This window comes from Leuciscus leuciscus (assembly GCF_965113295.1).
Source record: "Leuciscus leuciscus genome assembly, chromosome: 16".
Taxonomy (NCBI): Eukaryota; Metazoa; Chordata; class Actinopteri; order Cypriniformes; family Leuciscidae; genus Leuciscus; species Leuciscus leuciscus.
The window spans coordinates 24,207,536-24,225,055 of NC_138740.1; the positions used below are offsets into that span (position 1 = coordinate 24,207,536).

At 36.8% G+C, this 17,520-nt stretch overlaps 1 protein-coding gene across 1 annotated transcript in view; it reads left to right on the forward strand.

Moving 5' to 3' along the window:
- Positions 1 to 2,354: 2,354 nt before the first annotated feature.
- Positions 2,355 to 17,520, forward strand: part of ank1b (ankyrin 1, erythrocytic b) — a 72,335-nt gene continuing 57,169 nt past the window's right edge. The window contains exons 1-2 of the mRNA XM_082140649.1: positions 2,355 to 3,499; positions 3,728 to 4,285. Coding sequence (XP_081996775.1) covers positions 4,160 to 4,285 — 126 coding nt within the window. The 5' untranslated portion in view covers positions 2,355 to 3,499; positions 3,728 to 4,159. The remainder of the gene's footprint in view (positions 3,500 to 3,727; positions 4,286 to 17,520) is intronic.

Genomic DNA, 17,520 nt, shown 5'->3' on the forward strand with positions numbered 1-17,520 from the left:
TGTTCATTCCGAATGTTTAATACAAATCAAGTGAAAGAATTAGCAGTGGACTTGAAATGTTTGCTATACAACTCCACTCTTTCCAGCAGGGAAACGTGTTTTACTTGAAACTCTATACCATTTTAAACTAGATTGAATCCCCACAAAAATCATACTGTAGGTTGTAGGATAGGTTAACATAGGATACAAAAAATATAGTACTTATACCCCCGGTTTCACAGACAAGGCTTAAACCTAGTCCCAGACTTAAATGCATGTTTGAGCTGTTTTAACTGAAAGCACCCACTCAAAAATAGCACATGTCAGTCCTATTGTTTTGTCTCAAGATGCACCAGTAATGTTTTTTTTTTCCTAAGGCACGTTTATAAAAGCTACTTAAATGCCCTAATTGAAGTAAACCCTAATCCTGGCCTAATCTCTAAACCCTGTCTGTGAAACCGGGCCATATCATTTAAATATAGGCTATGTGCATTTCAGGAAAACAGCCATATTTCAATTAATTTCACATGTAAATGTAAAAAAAAAACAGACAACATAATATGTTGATGCTCTATCAGTTTATTTAAGCCTAAACAATTAAAATGTGTGTTACAAGCGTGTGTGGAAATGTTCTCATCATGTCCTCGTCGATCGATTGTCTGGCTGTAGTTGTAGTAACAACTGTAGAAACCGTGCAGTGTTGCCGAGAATCCACTAGATGGCGAGATCTGCCGTTAGCAAACCAAGATAGAGCTTCACTGACGAAATGCAAAGTACTAAATGTGGAAAAAAACAGTAGGCTTTGCAGTGGTGAATGCGTTTTGTGAGTATTACTATTAAAACTAAATTATATAAAATAAGCTAAGTTTGTTGTCCGGTAGGCCAGTTATTCATTATTAAACGCCAAAATGTGAAATGAGTGTATTAGATACATTTTTGCGAGTTTCTTTGTACATTATCACACCTTAATTGACCGTAGAAGAGGTTTCTATTTTAAATCCTTACGTAGACTCTGTAGTAGTACAGTAGATGTCTAATTGTGAATTGACTTGAGCCTGAACATGAGCACTGACTTGAGACTGAACATGAGCATCCAGATTGTGCAGAAAAGAGCGGTTTGTAGACTACTAAGATCACGCTGCACTTTTCAAACTTTGAACTAACGTTAATGCTTAAAGGTGCACGCAGTATTTTTTTTTTTTTTTTTTTTTTTCATAGGTACTAAGTTTTACACGTAAAGAAATTAATAGTATGATCATGATGATCACTCGTATGAAGATACCAATCATATCAGTGGCCTCGAAAATAATATTTATTTTACATGCAGCATGTGGCCTCATGGGGGCAGCCATGTTAGCTATACTCGCTAACCTGCATGTTTAGCTCCAGCTTGCCTCAACACACCTGCCTGGAAGTTTCTAGAATGCTTAGTAAGACCTTGAGTTGGTTCAGGTGTGTTTAGTTGGGGTTGGAGCTGAACTCTGCAGGACAGTGGCCCTCAGGAGCAGGATTGGACACCCCTGCTTTAGTGGAATAAACCTAATTATAGATAATTGCAAATATAATAACTCTGTAGTGTAGTTGAGAACTGAAAATTTTTGCTTTTGTGAGAAATTACATTCTCACCATATAGGCTATGTCTGTATAAGTCAAAATACAACTTCTATATTGTCCAGCGGACCAGCGCAACAGAAACCCATGAGGTGTATAACCCCTTAAGAAAGCTATCGGTTTGCTTTCCAATTCATCAGTGCGAGCTGCACTTTAAAATCTGCCAACTTTGCTAATGCACACATTTCTGGTTGTAGTTGTTTATGAGCCAATTATCTGAGCTGTAAATGCCATGTCACTAATCACTCCGAATCCAGGACAACACTGATTGGTTCCTTTTAAATGAAGACCAAATTATGCTTTTTAAAGCACCAAAACTGGCAAAATATATATTCTATTATACTATATAAATATATTTAGGATTAATATGTTGATTTGTATGTTATTTCAACTCAAAAGTGTGTCTTAATCATCTACAATTAACCTAATTACCAGATTTCCAAATATGTGATACCATACACCCTATAATATGTGACCCTGGACCACAAAACCAGTGTTATGGGTACATTTCTTTAAATTGAGATTTATACAGTACAGGTCAAAAGTTTGGAAACATTACTATTTGTAATGTTTTTGAAAGAAGTTTATTCTGCTCATCAAGCCTGCATTTATTTGATCAAAAATACAGGGGAAAAAAAAAGTAATATTGTGATATATTATTAATTTAAAATAATTGGTTTTCAATTTATTACACTTTAAACTATTATTTATCTCTGTGATGGAAAGCTGAATTTTCAGGACATTACTCCAGTCTATCATGATCCTTTAGAAATCATTATGATGATTCATTATCAAAGTTGGAAACAGTTCTGCTGCTTAATATTTTTTCATAACCTGTGATACTTTTTTAGGATACTTTGATGAATAAAAATAAAATAAAAAAAGAAGCAATATTTTTAAAAATAGAAATCTTTTGTAACAACAATATACACTACTGGTCAGTAATTTGGGGTCAGTAATTTTTTTTTTTTTTTTTTTTGAAATAAATCAATACTTTTATTCAGCAAGGATGTGTTAAATTGATAAAAAGTGATAGTAAAGATGATTCATGGATCATAATATTTACTTAATATCCTAATGATTTTTGGCATAAAAGAAAAATCTATAATTTTGACCCATACAATGTTTTGTTGGCTATTGCCACAATTATACCCGTGCGACTTATGACTGGTTTTGTGGTCCAGGGTCACATATGGTATTTTTTTTACCATATATATGTAATGCAAACAATTCATGAGACTGTCACTGTAATCACAAAATTGTCCCCCTTCCTGAAGGAAGTCAGTGGATCATATTGATTAGAGGAATGGAAATCAAGCAGATGAAGGATAATGTACAGCCTTGTGTCATGACAAGCATAAATAAATATGACTAATCCTTCTGAGGTCACATGACTCAGCCATCATTCTCAAAGGCGAACGCTTGCGCCTGCATTTCACTTCAGATGGGCTCTGAATTGTAATGCACTGGCTCCTTTTTACATAACTGTTATACCGCAATCCCACATTTTGCACAGTATTGTAACATAAACAGACATAAATAGCACACTGTATCCCACTTGTTCACTAGTAACATGCGACATATCATGTTAGTAACATATCATTTGTCACTATTTTATGAATTACAATATACAAGAGAAGAACAACATGTGAGCTCTAGGAGGCATCCAGATTATTCCATAAGGTATTCCCTGACATAAAGCGACTGGTATGTACCTCAGTGCTATAAACAAGTGACTGTTCAACCTATCTCTCTCTCTCTCTTTGTCATATACACACCCTCACATTGTCTTTTGTCCCATACTATGCAGATGTAAATGGAGTGAGTTACTGCATAAACAACAATGCACGAACCCATTCTCATGGAAAACCACAGTCTGATGAGAGAGAGTACATGCAGTTTTTATAAGGTAAGCTGTTATAGCTCAAAACCATTTTCATTCTTAGCAATCAGAGGGGAACCTGCCTTCGACTAGAACCAGAAAATGCATCTAACTTAATGCTGTAGTAGGTGGTGCGAGAGGCAAATATACAGTCAATGATCAAACAAAGATGGGTTTCTCCTTTCAGTCTGTGTGGAAAGAAATAATGAATATGTGAACTTGTGCAGTGATTTTTTTTTTCTCTACATACTGCAGATCTGCACAAAGAAGACAACAATACAAACAGACGTGCGGTAAACAGTTGGCAGTATCATGGCTGAGAAAAATGGGAGACTGTGAGTGAGAAAGAGAAACGGAGGGAGAAAAATCGAGCTGCTGCAGTATCCCTACACTGTTGAGCCTTGGACTGCGTGACTGACTGGTGTGTGGCGAGAGAGAGAGAGAGAGAGATAGAGAGAGAGAAGAAGGGAGGGGGGATGGGAAGGATCTGGCTTGGATGAGGAGCAAGCAGTCAGGCAAGCAGCAGCATCATCTCTTTTGTGGCGTGCTGCTGAGGGAACTGGCCGCCCAGAGCCGTGTAGGGCGCTTACTCCTCGCAGGCGCGCACAGCGCCACCGCCTCTCCCGCACTGGCCGCCGCAGGGACAGCCTCCTTCACAGGCGTAGCACCGCTTGTTGCAGCGGCACCATGGCGCAAGCCGCTAAGCAGCTCCGCAAGAACAAGGACCTACAGGAGCTCGCAGCCCAAGAGCTGCGAGAGAAGGAGGAGGAGAAGAACAAGAAGAGGAACCGATCGAGAGACCGCAGACGCAAGGTAAAAAAAAAACCCATCCTGCTTGCTCCTTCCTCTTTTTTCCCTAGTGAAGGGAATACGCTCACACCTTCACACATATCACTGACTCATTGTGTTAACCAGTCGGCTAGAACTGGTCGTTCACAGATTATGTTTAAGGAAAATGCTCGTCTGGTGGGGTGGACGAGGGGGGGGGGGGTCATGACTGAGATGATTGGTTAAGTAGCCCCTCGGTCCTTAGGGAACATCCTGTTTGATCGATTTAGAATGTCGTTTTTGAAATGATGCTGCATCAAAGCAGACCTGATTGCTTTATTTATTCAGATGCCACTCCATTGTTTACCGCGTTCCCTCCATCTGTCATCAGCGTATTACACCACCTAGTGAATGCACATATCGATGCCGTAAGCGTGAACTTTGGCAGAACGTGAGCGTAATGTCTGCACCTGCCTCTGCCGCCCATTCTCATTACAGTTTTTATGAGGGAGCTGAAGTGCATTATGGGAGCTCTGCTGCTTTGAGCCCTCTGGCTGCCAACTTACTTACCTTACCTTCCACAAATGTGCATGCGATGATGTATGGTCGCATGCATGCAGATTTTGGGTTTACACGAGAGCAGGGGTACACGTGACCGAAGATCAGCAGAGACCGGGGTGATGACTCCACTCCCGTCTGCTCACCAAGGCTCATAAAACCTGTCAGCTTAGCATTTATCAGCGTGCTCGCGTAACTACGCGATCGGGCAGAGATATGTGGCCGGCGGTGGTAGAATGTCAGCGTAGCGCCAATTAACAGAACCGAGATGCTGAGGCGCAAGCAGTGACACTGAGAGCGGGGGAAAAAAAGATACCGGAGTCTAAAGATCACTCTGAGGGCTGTCCTTGAGGGTTGGCTGTTTAATCTTCAGTGGGACGTCTGATGAAGCATTTGTCAAGGCTGTCAGTGACCTCTTGAGATTACAAGGGGTCTGGGAAATTAAAGTCGGGACATGTTTGATGATACTGTTGCTTTTTTGATTTGATTGAAATAGCGTTGTTTAATAAGCAGTTTAGAACTCACTCTTGAGTATTTTATTCTTATGCAAGTCTTGAACCTCTTTCATTATCATGTATTTAGACATAATTGTGTTTTGTAGGGGTGATTTAAATCAAAAACTCAAAATGTAGATGTTAATATTTGGGCCTAATATTGTGTGACTTTACAGTAAAGATAAAGCGTGATGCTTTACTGAAAATTGTGCAGCTTGCTGGCATAAACCAATGCATATGTGTGCAACTATTGGCACGCAGAAGGGTAAACAAATGGCACACATGTAAAAACAGAGAGAGGAATATTATATGATTAGAATTTTAGCTGTTTATTTTAGAAATGTTCAGAATTCTATTATTAAAATAATAGAGGAACTAAATAAAACATTACAAGATGTGAGTCAAGCTTTAAGAATAGAATTATAGTCTGTCTTGCAATTCAAATTGTGATATCTTCTAACAATTTTGCGATTTAGCTGAAGTAGCGACCGATCTTTTCTTCCGTATTGAGATAAACATCTAAGTGTAATGGATTATAAAAAAAAAAAAAATACTGGGCATGGACTTTGGGTCCTGGGATCGGTTGTTGATTAGATTTTAGATTTTAAAGATTTATGTTAGCTTGCTGTTGATTGTGGAAGGGTGGGGTTTAAAAGGACAGTTCACCCAAAAATGAAAATTCTGTCATCATTTACTCACCCTCAAGTTGTTCCAAATGTATGAATTTATTTCTTCTGCTGAACACAAAAGAATATTTTGAAGAATATGGGTAACCAATCAGTTGCTGGACCCCAATGACTTCCATAGTCATGTCAGTAGGGACCATGAACTGTTTGATTACTGACATTCTTCAAAATATCTTCTTTTGTGTTCAGCTGAAGAAAGAAACTCATACAGGTTTGGAACAATTGAAGGTGAGTAAATGATGACAGAATTTTCATTTTTGGGTGAACTGTCCCTTTAAGTGGACTAAATGGTTGCAGCACATATCACCACAGAGAAGTTTGTCGTTTTCACTGGAAGTTTGAGTTAAGAGATTTTGATTAAACATTACGAGATTATGTAAGAAAAAAAACGTATACATACAAGATGAATTTATTCACAATACAATGTAACATGCATTTAGAAAGTAGATTGGTTTGCTTGTTCACCCTCTAGAAGTCAATGTGGTGCAGTGATTGCTATTAAAAATGGCACTTCATGAATTGTGTCACAAAGATTGCAGACCCCTGCTCTATGTAATGTCATCATGCTCCTGAAAACGTGTCAGTTTCGCTGAGGCCTAACAGTGTTTTGGATGGCTCGTGGCCTTGTGAGATTTCAGCTGTTGGTGGACAAACAGTTGTGCTGTGATTTTTACACCTCCCTGAGGTGGAGGTCCAGAGAAAAATGTTGTCAAGCGCCCACAGTGTGATACGCAGATAAACTGGCTGTGTTTCGAATGGAATATCAGCGATTACTGCAACATTAAACATGTCTATATTTTGGCGATGGGCGTCCATTTATCCTTATATTTAGATTTTATGTTACATTTTAATTTTAACTTGCTGTTCATTCATCACACTGGAAATGTACTATAAGGTCAAGTTAAGTGCATTGCGCAATATAGTATCTAGCTCAGTGTCTGTATACTACACATTTTAGCATAGGTCATGACTCATGTTGGTATATGCATACATTTTGTTTTCTGTACACAGTATGCATACTGCAGAAAAGTAACAGTAGTACAGTAGTATGCTACTCTTAAAGGCAGAAACAGATGGATCAAAAGCCTTATATTGGTTCTTTGACTCTTAATGGTCTATAATGCATAATTTAGTAGCTGCATTGGTCCTTTGTATCCTATTTACTTATAAAAGATGGTATCTGAAGTAGAGAGCTGCTGTTAACAACATAGCAGTGCATTTAAGTCTCTTAGCTGATCTTACTTTGTGTATAAGATCTTATGTATCATGTATTATGTCTTACACACGGCCTGGCCCAGATTCCCATACAACAGAGAGCATGCATTTTGTCTTGTTACCTAATAGGAAAAGGCAGGAGAAGGTGAAGTCTCAAGTATCAGTGAGTACCTTCAGTCACAGGCTATATTTATTCCATGCCTGAGTCCCTACCAATCTGTCCGTGATCCTGCCAACTTGAAGGGATGCGTTGCCCAGGATTCTGGAAGGTTCAGTTGTGATATATGGGGAGATGCTTTTGTAATGCCATGTTTACACCACTAGAGGCAGCAGACTGGGAGAGAGAGGTGAAATATAGCAGCATAATGTCAGAGATCAGGGTTAGCCCAAGTGCATTATAATTAAGTACCTTCTGTGGACGTAATATGATATGACCACATTTACCATTAAAGCCGCACTGCTTATCTTTAATATCTCTATTGCTGATAAAGACTTAAATATCTCAGGATGCCTACCTAGACAAAAAAAATGGAATACCATGACTAACACCCATATACCTGTGTGTAATTGAATATTACCGGACGGGTCTTTTTTAGAAGTCAGGACCGAGAAATCCATTTGATTTGTACTTCAAAAGTCAAATTTCTTTGACTCATGTCCTTGCTACATTTTCGCTTTAGCATTATTAGAATGTTAATGCTAGGAACATTTTACACAAAAATATCAGAATGATTTCTTAGACAAATAATATTTCACAAACATGTCTCTGTTCCATGATTTCAGACCCAGAAATATAAAAAATTGTATCATTCTCTTTCATCAAGATATCAGTAATGTGCACTGTTAACATTGAGGAAAACATATTGTAGTGTTTCACAACCCTTTAAAAGTTATACTACACTGGAAATTCAGCATTTAAAAAGACCTATGATGCTCTATAGAAAAAATTTCATTTGTATTCTCAAATGATTTGGTACAGTCAAGGCACTCAAATAGTTATTTGCCCTTGAAGCTTCTCAATTATTATTATTTGGCTGTATTTACCTGTATTTGGCTGCAGGCATAATTGCTTTGAAATAGATCTGCCAAAAAAATAAATATTAAAGCTAAAGCTGATTCATTTTTGTCCTGAGTTAAAATGGCTGTATTTCACATTTTTTACATCTAAAGTGCAAAACTGTTTGATAATTAGGACTGCTAGATTGTATTTATTCATTTTTGCTCGTTGAATAATTAACTTTGAGACTAGGTTTTTGTCTCAAACTTACAATCCCATGAATGTAAATGCACAAAGTTTGATAAGATGATTGACCTAAAATCTCAGATTTTGTCAGCATCATTTGCATCTAGTTTTTGATTGAATGTACTGTATATTAATTCTTGTAGGGACTGCAGTTCATTTCTTGGCTTTGCAGGTTTTGTGGAGGTAGGCTAAGTGTAGTATTTAACAATTAAAATTTAACTCAAGCGGAAGAAAATGCCATTTTTCATTCTTTGTATGCTTAGATGCACAGGGATATAATAGTGAGAAGTGTTGTGATTCAGCAATGGTTTGTTATGTTAATCTTGCGCTGCTTTGTATAATTAGATGAAGGAACATGTTTCGCCTTTGATATTTGAACATTTCCGGTTGTTAAAGATTGGCATAATATGTTCATATCTGTCTCCTTTTACTACATTCGTAAGTATGAAGCAAGATATACAATTATTAATGAGGGAGGGGGTACCTCTCTGTATTCTTTGGGCCATCCACTTCCTTTAAATTAACCAATAGTTTTTTAAAAACTGATACTGAATCAAAACATAACACTCAAAGAAAATAGTGCTGAACTTTATTACAAAAATAAATAGTATTGACTGAACCATAAAAATGTATTGTACTTTAAAATCATATATATGAAATAAATGAATAATTAAAGTTAATAAAAGATATCCAAACTGAAACAAAAAGTAACACTCCAAAGAACAAATAAAAATAGATACATCCAAAATGTATCAAAAACACTTCAAATAACACAACAAAATTTGAACTTGTGTGAAACAGGTGACATTTATGCAATAGTTAAAAAATATATAACATAAGCACCACCATAACAAGAATAGCCATTCACAGTGAGAGATTTACAAGATTATTTTCAAGCCATTCATTTTACAATTAATTTCACAAAGTTGAAATTCCATTACAATCGATGAATACTGCACAATAAATCTGTTATTTATTTACATCGTGTCTACACTTCATTTGTTATAATGAGAGGATTTGCGATCGTGCAGAACTCAGAATCAGCACTGAACAAAAACTCCAGCGTTTTGAGCGGTTAGTGGATTCTGGGTAACCTTAAACACTTCTGATTGGCCATTGCGTTCCAAAGATCAACAGACATGTCTGTGATTGGCTACATTGCTCAACGCTGCAAAAACACATTGTAAATAGAAACCTTTGAGGCTCTTCAGAGCGCAAACACAAATACGCACTTTTGACAAATCTGTTTTGCCAATATGATATTATTATAGTATCAACTGAGGGTGCTCTTGCTGTCATTTAGCACCCCTGTAGAACTGAGCCTGACTAGGACCGATAGCGTTGAATTGTATGTGTATATAGCTTTTCTTGCTCTCTTTTAGAGAACATTATAATTACCTAGTCAAAATAACAAAATATGTATTACAGTGAGGATAAATTGTATTTTATAAATGAAATCAAATCAGATGTGTTCCTGATTTGTTTATACATTTCTCTCGGTTGCATATACATATTTATTAGCGTTCGATATATCGTTCGACCTCTATTTGATACTACATCATGCTGACACTCACAGTATAGTACAAGGGGCAGCTTGTTTCCTTTTTTCGAACCACCGTCTCTTACATAGACATTGCAGATTCAGTTTGATGAGATGCATGAGTAAGTTTTCTTTTTTAAACCTTTGACTGTTCAGAAGGATTGTTTCTATATATCTGTGTTTGACATTTTTTCTGATCCCAGCATCAATTAGTTGGCACATGACAAACTAATATGAATTACATGGCCACCATTTCAACTGTTAAACACAAGAACCAATTATATTTCCTCAGTGATTTTATATCCGCTTCACTGCATGAAATCTCCTTTAGTTCAAACTTCTTCCTTGCTTTTTTTACTATTGCATGCATGCTCTTAATTCTTGAGTGATATGTCCCTGAGCTTGCTGGTCCCAGTTCCAGTCATAATGCGCAGAAACATTGACATTCCTTGCACATGTCAGAGCAGCATGCATTAGACTCAAAGTGCTTTGTCTCACACATTAAAGGCTAGGAGCCCATAAGCTATGATTACACAACCCTGATTAAATTGACACAGGTTCTGGATATATGTAATGGCCGCTGGTCTATATAATGCTATAAAATGCTCCTCACATATTGTCCCTTATGGACGAAATGGATGAAATAGCTTACCAATAATGTCCTTGCAGGGACAACGGAGAAGAAGACAGCATGAGATGTGTTCCCTACATGTGCTACCTGCGTGCATGCATGCATTCTCAGCATCTCGGCTTTGTAGCAGCGTTATCGACAGATGTGGGTGGGGCAATTCTCGTCTGTCTTGCGCTTGAAGATGAAACAACTCAAGCTGCTCCATTACTCTGCTCCTAACCTATTTATCATGCTCAGAGTCTCCCCAGATGCGATTTCCTTCTTGGACTTTATGCAATGCATGTTATCGCTTATTGGATCATTCTGTCATTCAAATGCTGCAAACTTGTATTCTTTGATGCAATTCAATAATATTTAAAGATTAATGTTAAGAGTAATCCACATGTTCTCAGCCCTCAGTTGTCCCAGCAATCATTTTATGAGGAGTAATGAATGACAATTAATTTCAGTAAAAGCAGAACTTTCTTTAATAGTTTACCCGAATAATTCGCATAATTGACATTTCTATGCTCACAAGTTAATTTTGTTATTGTTTCAGTAACTCTCTGTATCTGTAACAACTGTAATACTTCTTTAACATTTTCAAAGCGTTTATACACAACCACCAATCATTTAGGCTTTTCTTGTATTCATTATCAAACATAATCTATGTAGTATGACTACGTTATCGTAGTATTCAACTAAATCCTTTTAAAACTTGTAGTATCCATGTTAACTCAAAAGTAGTATGCATTCTAATTTCATATACAGTGCATGACTTAGTACATTTACTTATACAACAGATTTATACAACTTTTCTTTCATACAAGCTAATTTACAGTTACACTTCCGTTTGAGTACAAGTATAGGGTCAGTCAGTTTATTTTTTGTAAAATATATTATTTTTCAAATAAATGATTTTATTTTGAATGTTCTATTCATCAAATAACCCTGAATAATTAACACAAAACATTATATTAGAATGCTTTTCTAATAAACATAAAAAATGTTTATATAGAAAACGGCTCTTTTAAATTCTAATAATATTTCACAATATCACTGTTTTTTTTTTGTTTTTCACTGTAGTTTTGATTCAAGTAAATGCAGCCTTGATAAGATAATTAATTCAAAAATATTCTAAAAATCTTACCGACCTCACATTTTTGAATGGTAGTGTATCTTTACTTAAAGTATGTTAAAAGTATTTTAACATGAAGCAAGTACATACTTCAGCTTGAACCTTATAAAAGTCTGCAATTTATACACAGTCACACAGCATTAAGGCTTTTCTTGCATTCATAGTCAACTCTCTTGCAATTCAATAGCAAATATGTGAAGTTTGAATACTAAATAGGTGTAGTATACAACTAAAACTTAAATCCATTGTAAATCCATAGTTGTCATACTTGATGAATGTAGTATGAACACTAAATATGTTTAGTAGGCTATACATTTTTGATCAGTGTAGTATGTATATAGCTCAATAATATGCACTACTAAGGTCCTATACTTAGATTTATTCATTGACATAGGCTAGTATGCATACTACAGTTTTATTTTGAATTTGGTGTGCAGAAATAACAAGCTGAGCCTTGGATATGTAAAATTTACGGCAATTGCCTATAATGCTATCCTCTGAGGCCTGGTCCTAATCCACACAAGTTAACAGTTTCTTTTTCATATTCCCAGATTAATGTCATATGTCTTGCAGAATTATACTAATCTCTGTATAGGCCTGTCTTGATATGTTAGATACGACTTGACCTTTCCTTTCTTTGCGGCTCAAATCTTGTCATAAACCGAATGACCTTCCTCTTCGTTGTGACACATTCTCGTTCTCAAAACAGCCCGTTTCAGCAAAATGACGTGTTGTGGATGTTCAAATGATGTATGCAATCTTGTCACTGAGCTCAGACAGTGTAAACATAATATTTCCGCTGGATATTTATGACCTCGGTTAGATACAATGGCTTAAATTCCCTCCGTCCTCTCTCTGATCCATTATCAAAGACTGGAAATGTCTTGTGTGTGTGTGTGTGTATATGTCGATATCTGATGTGTATGTATGAGTGTTTGTGTTACTCCATTACCAAAGGCAGCATTCGTGCATGAGTGTGTACATATGAGAGAGGGAGATGCAGAGTAAAAAAAAGAGGAAGAAGGTAATCACTAATGGAGGGAAAGTGAAGTTCAAATAGCAATCTTTTTTCCTTTCTTCCCATCCTCGGTTTAAAATTGAATCAGCGATGAAGTATTTATACGAGCATGGTTTGGCTTTTCCAGTCCAGTGCCTCAGTGGAGCGTGGAGGGAGAGAGAGAAAAGATCTGTAATATTGCCAGTGCTGTTGCTGTTATGCTGTTGTGTTTCCGATATGCCTGTGTGTTTATAGGCCGCAGATATAATAACAAGAGCACAACCTGACAGTAGTAGTTGATTACAAGCAATAAGCAGGTCTTATGGGAGAGATGGAGGGCAGCGTCATGTGTGTCTTGGGCTCTGATGATGAATTCACCTTCACTGCCTGTAATGATGTCTTATTTGAGTCTGTTCTGCGTGTTCGCTTGTGGTGTGATGTTATGAGGCCTTTGTTGGATATTGACTCCTCTTTTTGTATGTTTTACTGTGTGATTAAATGTACTGTGAATTCCTCCAGTATCAGCCATATTAAAGTAGGATGAGCCTGATTTCACCAAGAAATGCTTCTAATATTTTATGGACATTTTTGTCAGGTAAATCTCACTATAATCTTCATCCTTAATCCTCATGTATCTCTAAAAAAAAATGATAGGTTGACAGGAATCTTGTTTAGTCCTGATTCTAAAATCTGATTGGTTGATCATTGTTGTTGTTGTTCCAGGTCCAACAAGGAGTTTGCCATTTGAAATGTAAAAATGGTTAGTGCAGTAATGTGCTTATCGTCGCTGCTGATAAGACCAGTTTCGATAAGTATGAATCCCATGCTGATCCAGACTGGTTTATGCTGGTTAGTGATGGTTTAATATAACTGTGATGTCCTCCAGCAAAACTTGAATGACAGTGCTAGTCACACTACTGGTGAAGTTGGTTGACCATGTAAGTCTTGCCTATTAATCTAATCAGTGTTGAAATACCTGCACCCCATGATGAAGATTAGCAACCAAAAACACTAAAAGAGAGAGATCTTAGTAAAGCATTGAGAGACAATTTCATGTCTCATGTTTTTTATTTTTTTTATTGGAGAAAGACAGAAAGAGAGAGAAACGCATAGATAGAGAATGAGATTGTAAGAGGGAAGTTGTGATTTAAAATATAGCGTAAGTAACTACATAAGAGTGTAGCCAGCGGGTTCTGAAAGTAAAAATCCCATTTGTTTTCTTCATAATGGATTTTTAACCATAACTCTTGAAGACATACCTAACGTGAGCTCTGATGTTGTTAAGCAAGCAATGATATATGCTTCTATAAAAGCCACTAGTTTCATCTTCTTTCTTAATTTTATTTTATTTTAAACTTGTGTTAAAAGTTTAATTTCAGAATTCCTATTGGGAAACTACCATAATCTTGGATTAACATGAAAACAAGAACTGCACCAAGAACTCGGTAGCAAACTCCCACTTTGTGAGCATTGGGAAAAATGCAATCGTCAGTAATTATATATACAGTATATAATTAAGTAAATACAGTATATACTGAATACAGTTATTTTAAATGATAATAATTATATTATACAACTTTTACTGTTTTTACTGTATTGTTGATCAAATAAATGATCTTACCGACTTCATACTTTTGAACGGTAGTGTATATAATTTACTTTTGCAAAAAATTCTAATATATCATATATTACATTTATTATCAATGACTATAAGTAAAAAATTTTATATTGTACCATAATATTTTATTCAATTATGCCTTTCACAATGATTCATGAGAGTGGGAGTTTGATGAGTTTTTTACAGCTTACAGTATAAAAGATGTAGACCTACATAATCTCTTTCTCACATTTCCAGATGCTTTTAGCTTCAAATCAAAGCTTGAATGTTGTTGTTGTGAAAATCCAATGATCTGTCAATTATTTCTTACCTTAAAAAAACTTGCAGTTACATAATGAATATCAGAAACATAACCTTGTATATCAGTGTTGTTAAGCATTTTTTTTGTTCAATTCCTGTTGTCAGGGTTTGGTAGATCTTCCTCTGAATGACCTTCTGGTGCATCTGCATGTTCCTTTAGCTCTCTTGTTCCCTCCCTCCCACTGGCCTTCCACCCTCCCATCAATCTCCTGACATTGCATCTATTAGAGATTATTGATGCTCCCAGCTGACAGTATTATGCAGTGTGACTTACAGAGCTCTTACTTTATGGGCCGTCTCATTTGCCCCAGCATTGGTGTCATCTGGCCGAGAGCTGATTGCACAAGGATGCAGTGCAGAGCTGCAGGCAATTGCACCAGCACCAGACTGCCCCTGTAGTATTTCTTATGGTGTCAAGGCAAAACACACACACACACACACACACACCCACCCAAACACACTTTTATGCACACTTGGATGCACGCACATGCTTACACAATCTATCTTCGCATCTCTGACTCAGCTGTTTTTGGCAGTGAGGGGAGTACAGAGGGTACAGTGGGCCCTTGAGGAAAAACAGGAAGGTTAAAGTGACAAACACTACCCTCAGGTGTTCCAACACTTCAGAAACCTCCTCACTACCCATTCTCGGGTGAGGGAAGGAAACACACGTAGTGCATGAAATGAATAAGGCAATATCCAGAATCTAAAAATCGACTTAGGAACTAAAAGTTTACTGTCGTGATGCCTTTTCATTGGTTTCTTTGTCTGGATTTGGATTAGCTGGTTTGTGTTTTTCTAGAAGGGCATCTGGTCTGTATGGAAGTGCATTTCCGCCCTTATAAAAAAAGAGTTCATTGTGATTTTATTTCTCACAATTGCAAATTTATATCTCATAATTTCCTACTTTTTTTCATCATTGTGGCTACATACTGTATTTCACGAAAATCTTGCGAGCAGGCGGTTTTACCTTTGCGGCGGGTGGGAGTGGGCGGTCAAAAATCAGCACGGGTCCCGGGATTTGGCTCATGGAGTCAACAAATGAAGTTGAGAAGAAAATGAAAGCGGCTTGAATTTTTGCACGATGATGAATTGCATTTTAAACAATTATCTGCAAAGTCATTGGGTATATCTGCAAGAGAGCGACTCGAGACAACACTCATTGAGTATTGAGAGCAAAAAGCTCTTTTTTTAGTTTCATCTGACCATAGAACCTAGTCCTGTTTGAAGTTCCAGTCGTGTCTGACAACTGAATATGCTGGAGTTTGTATTTGGATGAGCGAGGATGATTTATCTTGAAACTCTCCCAAACAACATGTGGTGATGTAGGGGTTGTTTGAAAAAAAAAATTAGGCTTTCTGACCCCAAGACTTAACTAATCTCTGCAATTCTCCTTCTGTGATCCTGAAACTCTCCTCCTTACCGTGCATTAGGATGATATAGACACATGTCCTCTTCCAGGCAGAACTCTTCCTCGTAACATCTTTAGTTGATTGGAACTTCTTAATTATTGCCCTGATGGTGGAAATGGACATTTTCAATGCTTTAGCTATTTTCTTACAGCCACTTTCTATTTTGTGAAGCTCAACAATCTTTAGCTGCACATCAGAACTATATTCTTTGGTTTTACTCATTGTGATTAATGATTAAGGGAATTTGGCCTTTGTGTTTATACTCCTTCAAAACAAGAAGTCATGGCTGGATGAATTTCATGTTCCTAGTCACCCTGGTGTGCTAAATTTTTTACAATATTAATGGGAATGAATATACTGTACTTCAGATATATTTTAAATTCGAGGGGTGCCAATAATTGTGACATTTGAAACATATTTTGGAGAAAAACATTTATTTTCATAATGTGATTTCCCCTCCCCTTTTAATTATTTTACTTCAATGAAAGGTTAGATTTTTGTGAATTTTTTAATGAAAGACCCCCATAAAAAGGACTTCTTTCCATTAATTCACAGACAAACCTTTCTATGAATGATCAGGCATATTCCCAGGACGTTGTGTGTATTGTTACTGTTTTATATATTGTTTTTTGTATTGTATACTGTTTTATGCATGCTTCGTGATTGATATAAAATTATTCTTTCTTAGTATCACAAAAATTGGGTTATACCACGTCTTTATAACTTCAATGAGACTCGTAGGCTAATCAGAGTTTAATGGCACAAAAATTTGCAAGCTCACTTTGATCATGCAAATGAGCCAGCTTCCAAACAAAAGAACTTCTCCCACTTGAAATTACACCCTTTTCATTGATAAAGCCAAACTTGAGAGGTGCAACCTCCACAGAAGTGCCTCTACTTCCTCGCTTCTTGTTGCTGTTTATCTGGAAAAGACAGGAGACATCCGGTCCGACCGCAGGACCTCCCCACCTCAAAGTTACAACAAGCCATGTTGCAACTTTCCACCTGGGAGAGAGAAAAGCCATCAAGACTTTTTATCCAAGACTGGATCCAGATGCTAGTTTAACGGCTAAGTCATTGCAAGTATTGTTCATTTAACTAACTGAACAGAGGTTTAGTATAAGATAAGATTAACATCCGCCAAATGCAGGTGGATTTCAGTAGTGGCGTGTAACGCAGTCATTCCTACTTAAATTTTATATAAAATGTATATTATTCAGTTGTAGTCCTTTAAAAAGGCATCTGAAATAATAAGCTAAGTGCAATGTGGTGTTGTCAAATTGTTTTATTTTCGATACATATCGATACTGAAATATCTGAAACACTTCCAATACGCTGATTCCACGCAGCCGTTATTATAAAATCAAAAGCGAGGCTCCGGTGGGAAGAAAACCGGAAGTGTCGCCTTTAATCACAGGAGAGTCGTGAATGCGATGGCGTATTGTTGTGTTTAATGTATAAAATGAGTT